This window comes from Trichoplusia ni, chromosome 22, assembly GCF_003590095.1.
Source record: "Trichoplusia ni isolate ovarian cell line Hi5 chromosome 22, tn1, whole genome shotgun sequence".
Classification (NCBI taxonomy): Eukaryota; Metazoa; Arthropoda; class Insecta; order Lepidoptera; family Noctuidae; genus Trichoplusia; species Trichoplusia ni.
In genome coordinates, this window is record NC_039499.1 from 451000 (window position 1) to 472914 (window position 21915).

At 38.1% G+C, this 21915-nt stretch overlaps 1 protein-coding gene across 8 annotated transcripts in view; it reads left to right on the forward strand.

Annotated features, from left to right (window-relative positions):
• Nucleotides 1-21915, forward strand: part of LOC113504419 (phosphatase and actin regulator 4B) — a 48626-nt gene that overhangs the window by 21708 nt on the left and 5003 nt on the right. For 5 of the 8 annotated variants that reach the window (XM_026886683.1, XM_026886688.1, XM_026886690.1 and 2 more), the window contains 7 exons: nt 289-495; nt 17248-17355; nt 17870-18127; nt 18213-18432; nt 18743-18775; nt 19678-19851; nt 21567-21694. In XM_026886683.1, coding sequence (XP_026742484.1) covers nt 289-495; nt 17248-17355; nt 17870-18127; nt 18213-18432; nt 18743-18775; nt 19678-19851; nt 21567-21694 — 1128 coding nt within the window. The remainder of the gene's footprint in view (nt 1-288; nt 496-17247; nt 17356-17869; nt 18128-18212; nt 18433-18742; nt 18776-19677; nt 19852-21566; nt 21695-21915) is intronic. The other 3 variants (XM_026886684.1, XM_026886685.1, XM_026886686.1) reach the window with 3 other exon arrangements.

The window sequence follows — 21915 nt, forward strand, 5'->3', positions numbered from 1 at the left end:
GGTTTTTCCTACCAGCGGCTGTATTTTAACTTAAAGCGCAAATTATGTGTACTGTGGAAATAAACATTTTAATAATACACAATAGTAAATTAAATTTTAACCCTATGAACCCTTTTTCTAAAAATATTCTCAGTCGAGTTATACTCTCAATCTAAACTAGAGGTCCAGACTGAACTATGCATTTGTAAAGAAGCTCATTACGAAGACTACATTATAACACAAATCTTTGGCTTATAAGCTTCTAGCAACCCAGTACTATAATGAACTAACATGTAATTATCTTTACAGATGAGCCATTATCACCGAGCCCCGGTGACGAGGCTCGCGCGGGCGCGGGCAGCGCGGAGCAGGCGGCGCAGGAGCGGCTGGTGGGCATGCACGCCGCGCTGCAGGCTCAGCTCGCCTCGCAGCTGGCGCAGCAGCAGGCCGCGCTCGCTGCTGCCGTCGCCGCCGCCGCAGCCGCTCATCATCACCATCAAAACAATAACGTCATTGGTGAGTACCTTACTTTTTATTGTAGAATCGATATACAATTAGTAGAAAGACTCTGTTAATTCCGAAATGGAAAGGTAATTCCTAAATCCTGTATCTAAAATTCAGTTACCTCCACCTGCCATCGTTTTGGTACGTGCAGGTGTACCGTGTATCGATATTGAGAACGGTTTTTCCTAAATGCATTCCATCTGATCTCCAGTAAAGTAGAGGGAACGGACCCTCGTTGATATTTGCCCATAAACGTCTTTATAATCCCTTCACCATGGCCCAAAACGTATAGCTATGATAATTTGACTAAATTAAGGAGAAATTGATTTGTCTATCAAAAATCAAAATCAAAAGTCATTTGTTCAAATTAGGCTACTAAGTAGCACTTTTTGAAGGTCAAATTACATTGACAGCAAGTTTTGCCCACCCGTCACCGCTTCCTATGTGCTTTTGCTGTGAGAGAAGAAACGGCGCAACAAACTCCCCAGCAGCACGCTGTCTTTCCATTTACATGTTATTATGTCATACACATTAACTAGCGAAATTTCTTAATTTTGAAATGTTATCCCCCCGTTGGGAGTTTAGCTGATACGTACCAATCAGATTTTTCGATTAAGTATTATTATTCGTAATAAGAACTTTATACGTAGAGTTCGACTGTTCATTTGTGAGGCAATTTGCGCCGAAATCAAGCCAGATTAATGATTAGTTCGAGCAAACATCAATTTAAGATTACGACATAAAGTATTTCAAATATAACAACAAATTCGTTGTACCAAATTAAACTATTTCATGAATTTATCATGGCCAAACTTTCCCTCTCTATTACATAATACACAATTTGTGCAAAAATATAAATTTTAAATCAATACTCATCGAGCAAACGGATGTTGTGAAAATAAGAGAAACTGATGATTCTAATAAAGTCACAGTCAATTTTTGCTGACCATGCAGACTCGTTAACTTTCTTAGTGACTATGTCAATTTGTTCTTTCTCTGCAGTTAATCTATACCTGCCTTATAAGATACATAAACTAGTATGATTTCCTGTAATTTATAGCTGACCCGTTTGAATGAGTAGATGTTGTAAAAGGCTACTGAGAAATCAAAAAGTTGTCAGACTAACAATTTATTTCCTTTCATGTCGAATAATTTCTTAATAATGTTGATTTCTTGATGCTCTGAAAGTTAAGTTTAATATGATTATTTACCTACTAATAACTAGGAAGTACTGTGACGTATTATGTTTGTGTAAATCTAATATATAAAATTCTCGTGTCATGGTGTAGTACGTCATTGAACTCCTCCGAAACAGCTTGACATGATTCTCATGAAATTTGGTGTGCATTGGTAAGTCTGATAATCGGACATGTTTTCTTTTTAATATAGCAAAATAACGTTTACTGGGTCAACTAGTAAATAAATATTTTTTTCCTACTTACTGTATTTTATCATGAATTGAAGTAATTTTCTCATTATGATGCATAGAATTGTCAATTTGCAATCTCTTTATTATAACAGGACTGCGCTTGCTCAACTGCTCTTCAAGCAGCTATACAAAGTGATTGCGACAATATTGTTTCACACTAGGTTATGAGAAGGCCATTTTAAGTTTAGGTATTGTCTAATGTCTAGCCTGAATCTGCGGTTACTAAAATTTCGGTAGTAAATAAATACTAACAGTGTTTACCTAAATCCGCAAATAAAATGGGTACTATGCAATGTGAAAAAAGAAATACAACATATAGTAGACAAAAAATCATTATAAAAAATAATATACTTAGGTGTCCAACATGTACTGCTACGCTATTTGGAATTTTGTAAAAATGACATGAATTGTTGGTGTTTAACACTAACCGAGTATATTTTTTGACCACAATAGTGGCATAATTGTGCCATATGCATAAACCAGATGTAATTAACAATGTATGTGTTATTATCCTAATAAGCATATCATTATAGTTTCAATAACAAACATGGTACTCCGATACGCCTGTGACTAATGGGAATTACCCAAAACAATTTTCTTGGGGTTGTCGTTCCAAAGAAAAAGAATGTGTAACAATTAAAGTTAATAAAAAACTACTAATAAATATGAACACTAACACGATTAAGTCATGAGAACATGTGACAGTTAATTTATCAAAGTATTGACTAACACAGCGACACCTATTAACAATAAAAATAATTGGTTCATTTTCGAATTGAACTATTGTTAATATTGTTCCACAATTTTTTAAATGAACTATTTATTAAAAAAATACCCTTTTTATTTTTATTTTAACATATCACTCATACGATAGGCCGTATAAAATTCTTAACTGTCATCAGTTAAATTATTACAACAATAAATATGTATAACATACCGTGGCATGTGGTTTCTGCGATAAAACTTTAACAACCGTTCAATTAATTACGTATTATGTTAATGCAAATTACATGTATATTAAAGCTACATTTTATTAGCCTTATTTTTTCATGTATTTGGTGGATATATAAAAATAAGCTCCGTTACGTTTTTATTTCCGTATGTATGTATACTTCAATATTTATAAATGAATATCGGAATCATGAATCCGCGATTCAATTCGTTTACTGGAGCAAAAAATAGCATTGATTTATGGAATTCAAACTCATTTTATTAAAATCATTTACATATTTTAGAGGCTTAAAATCGTAAAGGATAGACGAACAAGAGTTAAATTTAAAACATATTGATAAATAATTTAAATATTAAGTTCTCCAAATTGTACTAATAAAATCATACTAACTCTTTATGCTTGCACTATGTAATTCAAATGTCTACGAAATTAAACATACTACGCAATATATCACATTTTATTTTGACAGGCTTTCAAGATAAGAAATATTAAGTTTTGCATTCACTTAATCATTTACTGGCTGAGTTTGTAACGTGCTCTGGGAAGTAAAGTATTAGCGAATAGATTCTAGTCGAGAACTTGCTTAAAGCTTAAGTCATAATTAGTTACCTCCTAGAACCGTTTTGAAAGTTTTAACTCTTTCCTATAAATGGTTATATGTATATTTTCCTTAATTAGCAAATACATAAGTAAAATGCATAAGTTGTCTTTAGTACTAATGTATGGATATGACACTAATTTAGATATGTTGATGTATCCTCAAAACATTTATCTCCTTAAAAGCTCTCGTTACAATTTTCAAGGTCTTAATATTTATTACAATATAATGGTATTGAATGGGATTAAATGTAATTGGAGAATAGGTAGTGACGCGTGGCTGGAATTAACGACATCCTGACAGGACGGGCGTCGAACGTTGACCCACCACTAGACCGTCTGTCGCATTGCCATCGCTACCGGTGTAGTCATCGCACATTCATCATATATAATATAAAATAGCTGTATATTAAAAGAACAAACAAAATTATCTTAAAAAGTTATTATAACTAACATAAATAAAAACATATTTCCGCTTCGACGCCACAATGTATTTGAAACTTTCTTTAATTCATTATCTGTTGCCGTTATTGTAACCTAATTTATAACACGCACGAAAAAGTATTTTCGGCACGTAAACTATTCAATTCAGTTGGCAAATCACACCGGTTTATTTATAGAGACTTTAGTTATTGTAATTCTAATTAAGGCTTCATTTTACAACTTTTCAAGTTACAGTTTATACCGTAACCGCTGTGTAAATATTGTTAGTATTTAACGTTTTAGTTAATAAATTCAACTCGCTTGACGCGAGGTAGGTAGTGGTGCAAAATGAGAATCGTGTTCGATTTTTGGGGCGCACGTATAGTTGACAAGAAATCTCTGGTCTAGCTGCGATGTAGTCGAAATCTAGATCGAGTTGCCGGCGACTGGGGGTTGGGTATGGGCCGTAGGGCATGTGCGCGGGGTGCGGTTGTGCGGCGCGCGCCTCAGTGTCGGTCCGCCCGCGCCCGCGCCCGCCCGCGCCGCCGGCCCACGACCTGCCGCAAACCGACCCTCGCGTCCGCCTACCCTAACCTCACTCGATTACCTGCCCACAGATATTCCACCTGTCAAATAACCGGGATCCACCAGCGCATTCCTTGTTTTTTATCCCAATCCCGATCCTAAGTTGAATCATTTCAACTAGCGTATGTCTGTTTCACGTAGAGCTTTAGGAGGTGCAGTGTACCGTTTGTTTTTAATTGGTCGTTGCTACTTAGCTCAGAGAAACGTTTTTGGTTGTTAAAGGTGCACACAAAAGTCTAGTTTGAATGTTATAAACTGCATTATAATCATGAAATTGTGTCGGTTAAGCTATTTACTTGATTAAGGTAGAGTTTAATAAAAATAAATTCATAATTTTCTAGTAATCGGAATAAAAGTTAAAAAAACATTGTAAATAATAGTCCTATAGAAATCTTCTACACGTTAATACTAATAATAGTCGCCTCTATGTCTAGAAATCTAAACTTAGCCTGCTTTTACTTCAAATCTTTGCCTTAACGAATGTTGCAAAAGCTCAAGAGCAAAAGCACTTATATAATTACAATTTAAAATTAAACTTTTAGTGAAAAATAATAATGATTAGACATATTAATTAATATTTGACATTAATTAAGACAATAAATAAAATAAAAAAAAATGTGATAGAGACCATTTTTAGTAAGTTTAACTATTCGCCGGCACAAGTATTGATTGCGAGTGTTTTTTGTGGGACTCTAGACATATGTTTTAGTTATGGTCGGTGGTTAGGTCTGAGGCGCGAACTTTGCGTGCGGTATCGATCGGGCCGGGCGCCAGCACGCGATCGCGACCGCTGCACCGGCGACGTTGCCCCGCGACGCCAGCTCGCACGGCATGTTCCAATCAACACTATCAAATATTCAATTACTTCGTATTCATATCGAGTCACAAAGTAACATGATGGACTAGATACCTATTTACAGTTTACACCTGTCATTCCGCATTGCGTTGTTTTCCGACAAATGATTCAAGTGCTCGTTGCAATGACAAATAAAGTGCAATAAAATAGATGAGTTATGCGTTGCTATTTATAGCATAGTTGGGTTTTAAATATATTATAGAGAGCAACATCAGAGAAGTTAATGTCAAATAAACTAGTTAGAAACGATGTTCAAGAATTTGGACTGTATCTTCGTGAAGTATTTGTATGATGGTAAATATGGGTAGGATGTTATGATGGGGTACGAGTTGTTAGAGATGTGCGGCGCGGGCATGGTTGAGAGTAGTGGGTACTAGCTGGCGCGGTGTCGCGAGCACCGCCGCGCGGCAGGCGCGTGCCGCCGCCTCCGCCGCCGCCGCCGCCCCCGCCACCGCCGCCTGCGCAACGCCTCTCTATGATGGGCTTCATCATGGGTTGTGCCTGCCTGCGAGGTGCGTGCTTAATTCTTAAACAGGCTAACTTAGTTAAGTGGGCTTTATATTCAGCACCTATATTAACAATTCAAATACCGAAAAAAAATTTTGGATTCAGTAAACTCCGAAAGCCGACCCCAGCGCAGTTTTGGACCATGCTTAACAAAAAACTTTCGGATAACATTAGCAGTTCTTAGAATCAGCATTTTTAAACAAGAAAATGTAGAGTCAGTTTCCATCTATTGTTTTACTTCACAATATACGTATCTAATTAGTTACCTTTGTTATATATTAAACCCAGAGTAACAATAATCACAATTAACACAAATTAATAATTCACACTTTGGCTTCATGTTATTGTTTGTAAATGTAGCGCTCAATGTTTATTTACTATTAATACAGTACCACCTATACAAGTTAATCTATTACTACAATCGTAAACTCAGATACTAAAACAGGCCAATAGAATCATCTTTACAGGGAAATCAAGAAGAACGCGTGCACAATGTTTATCTCACACAAGTGAGAGACATTTATTTTTATGTCGGATATGTATTTTTGAAGAAATATCGGTGTCTAGGAAATACTTATTTATATGTTTTTAAGCATTAGTATAGATCAAGGATGGTTCATTAGACCCATTAAGGAGAAACAGATAAAGGTTCCTATATTTCGTTTTGAAAAAAAAAATCGATGCCTGTTTTGCTGTAAATGCTTTTTTAGGCTTTAGACGTTTTGCTAGGCTGCGGAAACCAAATTTAGGAGAACGTTTTTACTACAGTTCTGAATACAAATATCCACATTTAGCTTGGCTTCCAGTAAACGACTAAATGGTATTTTATTTTGCTGGATTTGTTTTGGTATTTGGTCTAACTGTGATCCCGCCCACGATTTAACGCTGACGTTCGGGTATGCAGCGCGTTCTCTCTTTAACCAGTTACTTGTGGGTGAATCAATTAGGTTTATGTCATTTTAATATTAAATTTATCTTTTAATTACTAACTGACTATTGCCACGGGAGAGGCAAATAAGTTTACCTTATTTTAACCTTATTTGCCTGCTGTGGCAATAGTCCACAACGCGTCACTGACATTTAAATCCATTTTTTCCGTGTTATTTTACTTTTGAATAGTCTCATACTGTATTGACAACTGCAATCGTCTCCTTATTTGTTCTCTCAGCAGTCAATTGCTTTACTCAAAACCTCGTCCTATGTATCTAACATTTATGAACATTGAAGTGATAAATGCGACTTATAATTACTTCAAACGGTAAAACAGTATCCTCATTTCCATATAACAACGCAATGTAAATTCATCATTATATGAGCTGTGGTAATTTTTACCTACCATAAAATAGAATTTCAAAAATTCAAGAGTTACGTCTCATACTCAATTCAAGAAGATAATTTATAGAAGAGTTCATTCAGTTTCGCCATCAACAAAATTGCTTTCAAAATGAAAGACAGTAAAATTAAATCAAAAATAATATCTTTGGTAACTGGTGGATACGAGTTCAATACAAATCTGCATTTTTGTTTGATCGATAAAGCTGCATGAAAAATGCTGATACAAGCTATAAGTTAAAGAGTTCGTTACACTGTATGCGCTGGGAAAACTAAGTAGATTTAAATGTACATTTTTAGTTGACGGTGGAAGTTGGTTTTTAAATCAATATGTTAATCATTTCCATACCGAACCTATAGACGACTATAAATAGAATAATTTTGAACCACTTGCACTTTAGTCAGACTTGTTATCTCATTGTAACTATATAGTTAAGTAGTTGGTCCACAATGCTCTTGTTACGAATTCCTTGACGTCACAATGTGATGCGCTCATAGATTGCACATGAGGTAAACATCCCCGGGCCACTCGCGTGGGATGACTTGACGTTTTCGGGATATGACGTGGGGAATAGTGGCACATTTACACTTTATTTCTCCTCCCGGCACCTGTTTTTCCTTTATTGTAGTCGCTGACTAAAAGATGCGGTGTAGCACGTTACGTTCTGCAAAAGACTGTATGCTTTTGTGTACTGGTTTTGCTTTTCCCCCGCTTTTGTTGCTACTTTTTTCCTACGGTTTCATATTAAAAAATATTCTTGATTTTTTTGCTTATGTGCAATTTGCATAAAAGCGTATTGAATAAAAAAAATCAGATGTACAAAATACTTTTCTTTGTAGAGTTCACGAATGCTAAGAAAAAAATATTAACTTTAATTAAAAAGTAGAGTTGCGAATATAAATGAAGTATTGAGATATAAGCTATGCTACTTTACCAATATGTAATACTTGACGTTAACAACAAAGAATAAATAGGTTACCCCTTCAATAAATATAAAACAAAGTTTCTACATATCGATGTCAAATACAAGGAAATGTTTGTATTGTGAACAAGTAGGCAATAACTTAGATACATATTTTATCTAATTGGAGCGTTGTAACAACAATGTAATAATGGTATAATGAGTTTGAACTGGTATTGTTTTCACTAACTCACTTTGATATTCCAAATCCAATCCTAATAAATAGTAAGTATTATGTACTAAAGTTTCGTTAATACCTATCTTAATTGATACGTTATTTTGATCTAATATTTGTCATGTCATGTCTAATTATGTCTATGAAATGTATCTGCCAAAGGATAAAATTAATTATTTAACTTACTTAGCAAGCCCCGAAGCCACTGCCCTCTCAAAGTCAAATAAAGGTCGGCTCCGAGCAGCCCTTTATTGAAAATAATATAATCGTAAAGTAATTTTAAACGCTCATATCTCTTTGTGTCCGTGATGCCAAAAAATACTGAAATAACTCATTAAGAACAAGTAACTAAGAATTTTAAATTTTTAATGTTTGAATAAACTGGGCTTTTGTTATTATTTGATTTCAAATTAAAATCAAACTAAAAATAAGATCAATAAACAAAAATTATGTAGAGTAGAGAGTCAATCTCTCCTCGGAATCGTGTCACAACTAAAGTTTCAGAGAACCGACGTGGTGTCCTTAAACTCGGATAGATGTCGTTGTTCTACATGTTTCACTTTTAACTCGCGCTACGTTATTTTGGGAATGGATTCCAAAATTACATTATTATATTTAACCTAAAATTATAATGATGTAATGATTGCGATAAGATTTAACACATAATTATGATATTTTGTTTTGTTTTGGTCGTTTACTGGCAATCTGAAGAATAAAAGTGAATTAACCTTAATAACAGAATTTAATCTAGTAATTTGATTAATTTATTCGCGAGTTTTATGCCAGCTACTTCTTTCTCGTGGAAAAATGATTTTTTCTACGTGATTCTCTAAAAGTCGATTGACATGTATCAATCTCTTAATGCTAAGGGACGCTTACTCCAGAAATATTTAGAGAAAACAGCAATTGAACCGGATAAGCCGTTGCTGAGCTCATCGCTCACATACGCACTGACAAATATTGCGAAATATTTATTTTTGGCATCTGTAGTTTGCAAGCCAGACAACAAGAGTTCTTTAAGAAAAATAGATTCAATGTACAGATTTAATTCTTCTACGATTTTTTTATATGCATTTAGAAACTACTACGAAGAGACAATAATGATTCATTAAAAATTCCTACTACTGCGCTCGAAATCACATACACAAACCAGTGTCGAGACAAGCAGATGAATAATTCAGATGTCAGTGGAGCGAGGGAATGCAAGTCTGTGTGTTTACACAGAAAACTAATTACTTACCGGCGTCGCACTCTCATAGATGTTATCAGGTGTGTAAATTGTAAACGCCGGCAGCGTGCCGTGTTGTATTATCAACGCCATCATATGGTAATCGATGGCGCTTGGCCTTCTTACAACTCTTTACTTGTTTGTAGTTTTTTATTTTTCTATAACAAGAATTTTAGGCCCAGTGTCCTCCGCGAAAGCGGAAAGAAGCTATGCATTGAAGTACCAATAAGAACTCCATGGTTTTACATCTCCTCGCAGAGCTACTGAAGAGTGAATCTGATTTAATTTTTTAAACACATCTTATAGCGTCTTTTCTCCTCGAATTCATCTTTCTTCTTTCTTCAGAAAAAGTTCAATTTACTCGACGGATTCGAATTCATTGACTAAGTAGAGTTAGGGTAATTCATTTAGCTAGTACCAGTGCTTTTGATTAATTGCATTTGATTTCGTGTCAAAGAAAATTTGAACTATTTGTAATGAATGAAACTATAAATATCCAGCTACCTACTAAGTTTGTTTGCGGCATCGTAAAGATAGCTAAGCATGTATAAATGTATACGGGGTTAAACGGAGTATAAAACTACGAATAAAAATGCCAGTAAAAGATTCGGTGAATGAGAGCAGGCATATATCAAGCAGTCGAGTACATTTTATATGTTCGGTGTGTATGAATAACGTATACATAATACAAGTATGTACGCTCGTGTTATTCGAGGCAATGGATCCTGTAAGATTTGATGTGGGATATGAAAACATAAATATAAGTATAGTACAACAGTATTGGGTATTGAGCTCGTTTGGTAACTGTCATTCCAGTTATTCGCGCAACACGCAACACAAGGTATAATAGCTTTTATGAAGATTCTTAAATATTTACGGTTATTTGGAAGAACGCAAATGTCTTATTTCATTGTTTTTGGCGCTTATGGCAGCAATCGGCGACACAAGAAGCTCGCAGCTACATTTATGTGTGCTCGTGGTTTTCCAACACAGATGTTCATTTAAAATTAATAGGAACCTCGTATATGAGTCGGTAAGGATGAAAAGGATAAGGTCACACAGTAGTGGGCGTCACACAGAAAACTAATATTTAATTCTGAATAGTCGTGTTACAGTTACTGTATGTAATAGCGTAATTAATTATATCTGTTTATGATTTCCAAGCTGATAGAAACAAAATAAATTATTTTCCATAATTCTAAACTGTTCACGTCGCTCGTAATTCCCTATGGTTATTGGTTATCATTATCGATTAAATGTCGTTTTGTGAATGAACCGTCACGTTTGATTGAATAATAAATGTGGGTTAGTCGCCCGGCGTTCTGAGTTCACTATGGCATTGATGGGTATTGTGTCGCCATAATATATGGGAGTTATTCTCCCATATTTCCCTAGGTCAACGAACTTTATAAACCCTAGGGCTGCTCTTTTTCTTGGTATACATTCAGCGAGTGCTAGATGAATGGCGATAAATTAAAAATTCAAAACAAAGCGAAGCAGCGCGTGGGCGGGCGGACGGCAAACGCGGAGGGCGGGCGGCGATCGAAGAGCGCGCGCGGTGCCGGGGGTCGGGGGGCGCAGTAACGATCGTGGCCGGCCGCAGTCTTCCAGCCGCGAGCGCGCCGCGAGCATGAGCGACGTCGGCACGCTCGCCGCCATGGACGCGTTCGCGGGCGGCGCGAGGCGCAGGCCCTCGCGTCTGCCACCGCCGCCGCCCTTCGTGCCGCCGCCGCCGCCCCAGCGCCACGACCACTACTACGTGCGCCGCAAGTCTCCTATCCCAAGACACACTGCAAACCTTACGCTGTTCGCGCGTAACAATGGTACCCCAGCACCAGACATCTGCATGCACTCGCACCGCACTCTCACGCACGCATCCTCTACCTGTTCAGCTCTGGCAGCGTCTGCCGCCCGCGCGCCCACGCCACGCTGCGTGCAGTCGCAATGTCAATGTCACGCTCCCATCGTTGCATGCTTACCCTTTGGTATTTACACGTTCTGAACTATCTACTCGTTCTTCTTCCACTTCTGACTCTTTTCATTATCCGTAAATTTCTATCAAGTGATATTTAAATGTGCCGTTTCTTAGAATGCATTAAAGTCGCAATTTAAGTTATACGTAAGTAAACATGCTCAGTGTTTGTCGTGGTTTTATTACTATATTGCGTTATATAACGATAATACATTTCAAATAAATAACGAGGCTTGATGAAATATAGTTTCACCGTAAAATGAACAAGTGCGACTTTACTTTCTCAATTGGAGACAGCAAATACACGTAAAATAAGAAATATCAAAGTTGCAGCAATGTAATTAGAAAAAAAATCGATTATTTTATTCCCTTTTACAGTCTGAAATTTGTGAGCGTGTCGTAAAATTCGTAGTTTATGCCCCGAACAAGTTTTTGGCATACGTGGTTAAGGATTACGCTCCTACGCCTCGGTTCGCCTACGTAGCCTACGGTACAAACAGTGCTATAATCTTCGCATAATACGTAGTGGACATCACCACTTACAATAAAAAGTAACAGTGCAATTAACGTCTAATAACACGTTAACCATCTAAATTCGATAGCATCGATCGAATGCTCACTCCAATTTACCATGTTATGTTGGTGTTCGACGTGATCAATAGCTAGTATGACCGTATTTTGAGAAATATTTAACTAAAACATTTCAAGCGGCGACTCTTAATAATCTAAATTTTTATCTTCTTGGATGGTGAATTATAAATGATGGAGTTGTCGTTCCCATTTCGGCCGTCAAATTGTATCAAAATGACCTAGGCGTCTAGATTTGATGTTAGTATAGATAGAGTCGAGGATAGCGGATGTTTGCGAGAATGTAATGTGGTTAGGCGCCGACGACGACGTCGATGTCGATAAATAACGGAGAAGGCGTCGTGTGGCCTTGCGCAACTATTTGCGGCAGCGGCGTGCTTGTGAGCGGAGCCGTCGGCGCCGATGCAAACACACGCCATTTTAATTGCTCTACCATATGTCAATCACCACATTCCTACCAATAATGACGTCTGTCTAATATAGATAACCTCGACAGACACGCTGAAATTATATTTAGAGAGCAATGTCACACTTACTTCCTGTTTCACGCGCTAACCAACTTGTTAACAGCAGGAACTTGTTGTTTAGTTTAATAGTTGGAACACAAACTTATCTGTGTAACAATATATGTGTCGATTGTGAAAGAGTAATAAAATGTTTCGCAGAATGTGATAGCAAAGACAGCTTCCTGAAATGCGAGGGCGATCGTTCGCAGCCGCGAGGTGCCCTTGACCCAGCGCTGCGGCTGGATCTGAACGCTCTCCGCTGCACCGCGTCCCCTCCCCCCTTTCCAATAACAAAGCCCAAACTGACTGTTTATTTTTCATTAAATTCAGACTCTGGTTTCCTATTTTAAAACAAAGCTTACTTTCTGACTATTAATATTTTTTTATTGAGCTGTTTTGCTAAATACGCTAAGGCATTTGTTTTTCATAAATTAGTCACAGACTAGGTCACGGATTTTATTTGCTAAGATCCTGACGTTACAATAACATCTCCTCCATTATCACATTAACGCCACCATTAACGCCTCGACTCAATATCTTTTGGACGACGAGCTTAATAAATAATGCCCGCATTGAAATGTAAATCAAATAAACAGACGACATATGCGTTGCACCATTATTTACTTTATTTAATTTGAGAATTGAGCACAACAAATGTAAGGTTTCATTGGTACTCGGTATTTTTCTAGGGCGGTGTGATTAATGTAACATTTATAATACATTTAGTATCATGCGTGCTATTTGTTTAAATGAGTCAGATTGGGCCGCTTGTGCCAGCAAGTGTGACAGGCTATCAAAATCTGTACCACGCAGAAAGTAGTACTAGGTGGAGTACTCAGTGACTCAGTTAGGTGTAATGATTGTGATTTGCATGCATTCATGACTGCTATGTTTAGTATTTTTACGAGTGTGAACCTGGTTTCAACGTGTACAAACACACGTAGATGCATGTTATTTTGAGCACGTATAAATAGTACAACCAACATAGTAGGCATAGGATATGTATATAATTGAGTACGCAAAAAGATGGGAAGCATTTTGAGATTTTTCTGTTGTAGTTAAAATTTCTTTCTTTTTCAATAACTTAAATTATTGTTGAAAGCGGTATTATTTTACCCGTCGACAGCCGCCCACGTACTCGTCAATGTCACCTAAGTCTTCTAATCTTCGTCGCGCAAATTCCTGTTGAGCTCACAGCGATCGCGTGCGACCCACTTTGTTGATCTTGCTTATCTTATTGTCTAAATACCTACGGCACAATATAAACAAATCAGTGTTGCTAACGTACTATGTGTATCGTAGTAATTTTCAAACGCAATGATCATTAATAATGTTTTAGTTAAAAAGGAGAAATATAGCATCCAAATTCCAAATACTACGAGATTTTTTTCAGATCTATTTCCATATCAGAAAAAAAAACTAAACACAAACATATAATAAATAACATTAATTGTATCAAACGAATTTGTGTTAATGTGAACTTGTAAATCCTTTGCAAGCGCTGAAATGTGATAAAGTATTCGTTTTACATTACGTGTACCGTAAACAGGCCAAATACCTGACGCGTCGATGAGTGTTTTCTGTTTTTATCGTGGTAAATGTATTTTTAACGAGTTTAGTCGGTAGTTCGGCACTCGTCGTTTTACGCGACATGACGAGCAACCCGAGCATGTGGCCAGCTCGAGTGTGTCTACCTCGCGTACTCTTGACATTGTCCGATGTGGATATTACGACAACGTATTCTTAACTGTCGAAGGCGAGTAACTATCTTATCAGATACTGAAGTCGATTGATTTCTCAAGCAGTGGAAGACGCGATACTTCAGAGTAGCTGCAATAAAGAGCAGAAACTGGCAGCTGATAACAAGTTAGCCTTGTCAGTTGTCACTTTTGTAGGTTGTACACACAAATTATTTGAATATTACTTTGCTCTACATTTTAAGTAACGAAAAGGAAATATTTGCTAAGGATTTAACGGTGACGCCTTATAAATATTCTGGGGCCTATAATAAATTGTGAAAATTCCAATCACATCTGCGCGTTTGTAGCGGTGTCACCTCTCTTTCTCGTCCCTTTGATGTTGCAAGTCGTCAGCATTAAGAATGTACATAATGGCCTTCATTTTGGGTGGAAAATTCTTACCAAACGAGTGAGCCTATAGGACATCTTTTCTTACATTCATGAAACTTGTATTTTTTATTACATTAAAAAAGTATCTTAATCTGGTATCGATTATCGTGTTGATAGCGAGGTTTACCAAATAATTGAAAAACCAGTTTATGTAACAGATGAAAATCACTTTATGTAAACTGTCCTTGAAATTGTATAACATTCGGCGCACGTGTCGATGTAGCGGGCACAAGAGCTACGTGGGATGAAGGACGACTGAGGTTACATAATACTGCAGCGAGCGACGTCCTCGGGCGGCCAAGGGCGACGGCATCGATCCGCGCGAGTCCCGGACTCTCCGCGCCTAGCGCTAGCGCAACCTCGCGCTTTCGCCCAGCCAAGCCAGCCCAGCGCCCTCGGCCTCTTGAATAAACATAACACATCTTAATTTATGCTAAAATCAATTACGCTTATATCGTAATACCTTCTACGCGACTCAAAGAACGCGATGCCAATACTACGGACCGCAAATTACAATTTTATTACAAGGATTTATGACATTTTCGTCGTTAAGGCTTTGGTAACAAGATTGTCTCAGCGTACGTACTGTTTTCGTTAGTCAACTTTCTAAGTGCTTATAGTTGCTGCCTTTCAAACAAGACTTATTTCTAGGAATAAATTAGAATATATTTATGGGCATGTCCTGTCATGCCTTTTAATTTAGGAGCGACTGTAGACTTGGATAACCCTGTGCTACTGATCACAAGGTCGGTCGATCATTGTCACTATGCCGACTAGTTGTTTCTATGTCATGCTTGCTGATATTTGTGTACATGCCTCGACTGCTTCGTACTCAAATGTTTACATACATTACTTAGTCGTATGCTTAACCTAGACTTACCAATACATAACCAAAGAGAAAATATTTGAAGCCTTATACTGACATCACATCAAAATAAATGATGGCTTAAATATATTGAAATATTCCTTCGAGTCTATCATGGGTAGGCACTCTACTAGATTGAGTATTCAAATAGTTAAAACAACGTTTTTTTTCGCCAAACCTAAAGAACGGTCAAGTCAAGAGCAAGCTTGCTAACTTATCTTCTTCTTCTAATATATAAAATTCCCGTGTCAAGATGTTAGTTACCTTACTCCTCCGAAACGACTTAACCGATTTTTACCAAATTTTATATGCGTAGTCACTAGGTCTGAGAATCGACTAACATCTATTTTTCATACCCCTAAGTGTTAAGGGTTGCTCAAACTAAAAAAAAATGTTTTTTTTTTATTGTTTGTTTTTATTTTTTTATAATGTGGCATTAAAAATACATACAACTAGAAATAATTTATTAGGCAAAAGCACGTCTGCTGGATCAGCTAATAACTAATAATACTTGAGGTATGAATAGTTTTTATACAAATTGTTTTGCATAAAAACTATGCAATATACTAGGACAAAGTTTTACATAGTGGATGTATGTCGCAATCTTCAATTGAGCCGTATTCAGTCACGAAAATTGCGAGACTGGCGGTACCTGGTGCGCTGTGTTAAGCGTTGCCTCACATGGTCGTGGGCTCAACCGTTCTCCTTATATATGTATAGACAATGCGCGCATAGCTACACCGAACTAAGTACATACATAAACAAATCAGATAAAAAGCGTCATTATTGATTGAATTAATCAGCAATAATCAGATAATAATAGATCTGTAGGTTTTTCCGTAATGTCTGTTATCATTATTAATTTTACCAAAAAAATTATTGCATAGTTTTATCTCGTATGTAACGGCAGGGATGCGTCAATAACACAGTTCCATGGCGAGGCCAAGGCCAGCGACGACGACGTCGACTCGGTGAATGGAGGCGCGTGCCACGCCGTCACTCGTTTATCGACTATTATTAGCGCATAGCCATCACATAGCCATCGTGTACGTACTCATGCGTACCTAGGTACACTCCCGCTCATCACTACTAGATCGTTCTCGTAATGGAATTGTTTATTTCACCTCTAGGGACAACATCGCAAAACATGTGCATATAGCCCAAACACTGAAATGTTTATGCCTTACTTCGGGTTTTCGAGTTCTTGGCTTATTGTCAAATTCTCGTACATTCGAATACGGGATCTTGTTAAATACGAAGATCGATGGATGTTATTGATGACTTGAATTGATGTACATGTGTAAGACTTCGTAAATCTGGAAAGTGTTATTCTGAAGTTAGTATTTCTTTCCCCACTCTGGGATGGGGTATGGGTTCGAATGGTATTTATAGCGATATTGTAGAATTCACACACGGAACTATACATCAGTTTTACGTCTTTGTTTGTAGTATGAACAATCTGTATGATCTGTATAAAAAAAGAATTTTGTTTGGTTTTCGGTAAATTAATCTAAAATTCTAATCTTACGGATTACTAAGAAGAGAGAGTACTCCTCGAGGGATTATAAAGACGTTTTGACTTTGAAATTCATAATCTTGTAGTCTAATTGAAGCTTTTTTTGAGGTAATATTACAAATTATACTCTCTGTCTTTACAGAACCAAAGAAAGACAAATTGGAGAATGGTGGCGAGCTGATGAGGCCCGAGCGCCCGAACTCCTTGACTGGCAAAATTCCTCGACGAATATGCTACCAGGGAGATGTCGGTACGTAATATTATTCGATTGTGTTGCCTATTTTAAAAATTAAGTCATGGTCAGCAGTAACAAAAAAGAGGCACTATTATTAGTTGCGTGAACTACTTAAACAAATATTTTACTATGTTTTAAATAAATCATAGTCAAAGCCACTGCATATCACTTTTCAAAAGCGCTTAAAACTTGTGGAACACAGATGTTTATTCTCAACCTTTTATTTCGCTTGACAACAATTTCTGTAGCTTCTGTATTGATGTGTTTGCTTTAATATAATCTTATTTTAACTGGATTTTAGATCGGTTTTAACAAGACCGGAATTAATTAAACAGCACAACACCCCTACCCACCTTGACCTCTTATTACAGTTCCCCTTTGAGGATTACAGGCGGGGCCACTAATTACTTATTACTTTGAAATACAAACGTATAATTGCACACGAGACCGTTATAGGGAAAGGCAAAGCCGACTGTAAAACAAATGTTATATAAGCAACGAAAATATTATATTCACATAAATTTTCCAGTGGGTGGTTACGGGTCGACGGCCGACGGCGGCGGCGGCGGGGACATGGAGGAACAGCTGATGTTGTCGGAGCTGCCGGAGCCGCCGATCGCTCTGTCCGAGATCGGGCCCATCCCACCGCCCCCCATGTTCAGCTCACCGAGTCCCACGCGCCACCACCACCAGCACCAACACCAGCACCAGCACCCACACACACACCAGCATCAGCATCAACATCCCCACCCTCAGCATCCGCTATCGCAACATCCTCTCTCTGACTGTAAGTTCCACATATATTTTGATTGATTTATTTTGATGTTATAAATAGAAAACGAATGTGAAATTTACTGTTAATACATTTTCAGCCGAAGAGGAGGACGAACAGGAGGACGATGAAGTAGAACCACTGAACCTTGGCGCGGACACGTCCCGCGTCGAGGAGATCCCGCCCAAGGAGCCCATCTTCAACGCAGTGCCGCTCAAGTCGGCGCTCAAGAAGCGGCCCGCGCCGTCCGCATCGCCAGCGTCCACGCCCCTCGCCACGCCGCTAGCCCCGCGGCAGGACCATCATCACGCCAGCTTCAAGTCAGTATACCAACATCTTACGACAATCGACTTGTAAATTTTCATGACACTTAGTAAAGAAATACCAGTGCTGCTTGCAGTATTACAGTGACACATATTCTTCGCTCTTTGGTCACGATGTCAAAATGAAAGTTTCATTTTTTGCGTAATCGTTTTGAATTTAGAGTTGTTTTGTTTTTTAACTATCATTTTGACCTTAATTGTGACCGAACAGATACTAGATACAGTGAACTGGTGTTCATGATTCTGATGACTGTTGGGCGTGATAGTGAAAGTTGTACGTTTATTTCCACCATGCGTTGGCGAGCAGGCGGCCGCCGCCTAAACCGAGGATCCGCATATGGTAACAGTCCCATACGTTATGCCAGTGTTGTTGACCACGCCATCTCGCCCACCGACCTCCCGACGGTCCGCTTCGCCTTTAGCCCATGCATCGTGCTGTGCACGCTTCCGACTCTCATCTCTGTTCTAATATTATGTTAACTGTCAATGTCTCTGTCTACACTAACGCCATTACCTATAGTTGCATATGATACTGACATACAATCGTGACGCTTGGAACTGATTAACAATCACTAGTCCAGATTATATAAGTGCAAAGAGCCTAAATTTTATAGCAGAGATCCCGAGGGAGATTTTGACGCAAGTTTGTACGTGACGTATGTGCTGTTTTAAAGTTATGGCTGTTTTCTCTTGTGCTCTATGCGTCGTTGTTCTATGTTGCATGTACGTGTCTTTCATTATGGTTATACAGTTATAGATTTACTTTTGTAATGGTTTCTTTTATTTAAATTGAGACTTGAATGTTTTATTAAGGAATATATATGAATCCAAATAGAATTAGTATTTTTTTTATTGAGTTTGATGTTATTTTTGTTGTAGTATTTTGTATTTGTGTCAGTTTCATTTGATCGTATTGATTTCTAGGCTGAGAGTCTACAACGTTATTCTTAGTAACGCAAGTCGGTATTATACCGTAAGATCTTTCAGTTTCAGCAAAATAACTATTTTTTAAAAAGTATATTTATTTTGAGGCTTTGTTTTTGTTAACAGCGATTTGAAAGTAATTCAAATCTGTTATGAGGTTTAACTGTGTAAAAATACACCAGTTTCCTTACCGAAAAAAAAAAACAACTGAAATACGATGATATGTTACGCAGACTTTTTAGTTATCTGCATTATTAGCTTTCCATAGTACCTAAATATACTTGTAAACAATTTTTATATCGTAAAATTATTCTGTAGCAGCAATCGTCCGGTGCGAGTTGGCAACGGTATGGAGAACAAGGAGAACGCTCGTCCGTGGGAGGAGTACGAGCAGTCGAACGAGTCGGACCGCGTGGCCGCCAAGCTGGCGCGCAAGGAGAGCCTCAACATCAAGCTGGCGCTGCGCCCCGACCGCCAGGAGCTCATCAACAGGTAACAACTGCGGCACAGCGATGTTAGTGTTATTATTAGCTGTAAGGGCCACACTGCGGTCTTAAGGCCTCCATAGTTAATACATATATGCTGTATAAAAAATAATAAAGAAATGCAGCCCTATAAGTTTGTATGTTTGGGGATTAAACCTTACATACGAAGTAGTCTTAGTTTTTTGTCTGTTGACTTCGAGAAACTTATGTATTTGTACTTCTTGTGATGAATAAAGTACGTTTTCGTTCGATTTTGCGCTAGGAAGTCGTAAAGGTCCCGGACAGAGAGCTGATGACCGTTTTAAAGTAGCTCTAAAGTGAAGGGTGTTTTTCTATGGTAAATCTTCAAAATTTTCGAAGAGTTATAATTAATTACAGCGAAAATACACGTAAATCTCAGATTTGTGTTGTTTTTTATTATTAAAATCGGCCCCACTTTAACATTTTTTACTATGGAAATGGCTTTCAGTCTCTCAAACTTTTTATTAAGATTATAACGTAGGTATATTAAAACCGAATGTTGAGACGAATAAAACAACTTAAAACAAGAACAAAAAAATCTGCCGTTTGCCAAATAGCACAAGAGTTTTTGTAACAATTGACAACATGCATTGTGTTCTCGAGAAAATAACGTGAAAACGACTGAAATTCTTTTATATTATATCATAGTCACAACATTGTCAATGTCACTACCTACAATCAGCGGCTAATTTATGAAGGTTGGCACTATTGAAGAGCTTTTTTCTGGGAATTGAACACGATTACAATATTACATTCAGTTTACAAAATGTGTTGCGACGTGTTTGATACTAGGTTTTATTTCAAAGGTGGCGACATACATAAAAATCGATCCCGGTTAGATGGAAATTATCACGATCGTTGTAACAGTGTTTTTGCCTCATACGATTTGGCATTGAAATAAGGAAATATGAAACATAGAGAGATAAAATTGGCAGTTTGAATATAGGATACATCATGTTATTGTAGATTTATATATCGCATTTTAACACGAATATGAACCGTACTGCCGTGCAATACAGATTACATCGTTGTTATAATATTCGAACAAATGTTCAGTAGACTGTAAGGGAAGTTCATTAAGAAGATAATGTTGTCGCGGAGTGTTGACAGCTGGACGCGTGCATAACACAGGTACACGTGTCGCGTTGCATAAGCAGCGGCGCGGTAATAGTCCGCGCGGCTCGCTCGCTCCGCGCGTCTGGCACAATGCAGGCCGCGCCGCCCCGCGCCTGGGAGACTTATTTTAGTCAGCACCGTCAAAGTCATTGTTATCACTGTTTTATTTCTTCCTGTTTCTGAGAGCTCGCTCTTGGCATTGGCATTGTGTTACTAACACTAATACACATTCAATAACCGTTTTCTATATTTACATCACACGGTAATAACGCCACGGGGCACGCACTCACCGACTATCATAACAACGGTGACGTTCTAGAACAACCCTAATTTATTAATTAAGGCAGGGAGTTGAATTATGCGACTTGGGAATTAGCCAAGTGTGCTGCTAATCGAATATTATGAAAACATTTTCAGGCTCGCGTAAGCTTGGCAAATTTTATATTGTCGGTCGGTTGCCAGTGCACGGGAACAAGTGTAGAGAATAAATACTGTTAGTGTACGTTGTAGCGTTCGGAGAGAAAGTTACATCAGCGCAATACGGGGAATTGTGTGTCGTGCTACATGTGCGTGATGTGTGCGCAGGAACATCCTGGTGGTGCAGAGTGAGCACGAGCGGCAGGAGTCCTGGGAGGCCATCGGCGCGCGCCTCATCCGCCGCCTGTCCATGCGGCCCACCGCCGAGGAGCTCGTCGAGAGGAACATACTCAAAAGTAAGCAATACACGCTCACACTACATACGGGAGACAAACTTGTATCAGACGGCGCTAGTGTGCTGCTCTCATCGCCTTGTCTTTTCTCTGACAACACGCTTCTAAGCGTTAAGCGGATTTAAGCCCTTTCTCAGCTGACTGATGTTGATGTATTGATATACCTCCATCTTGTTTTAAGCGCTTGCACCTGCTGAGCCGACGCATCCGTCACGCGTCACAAC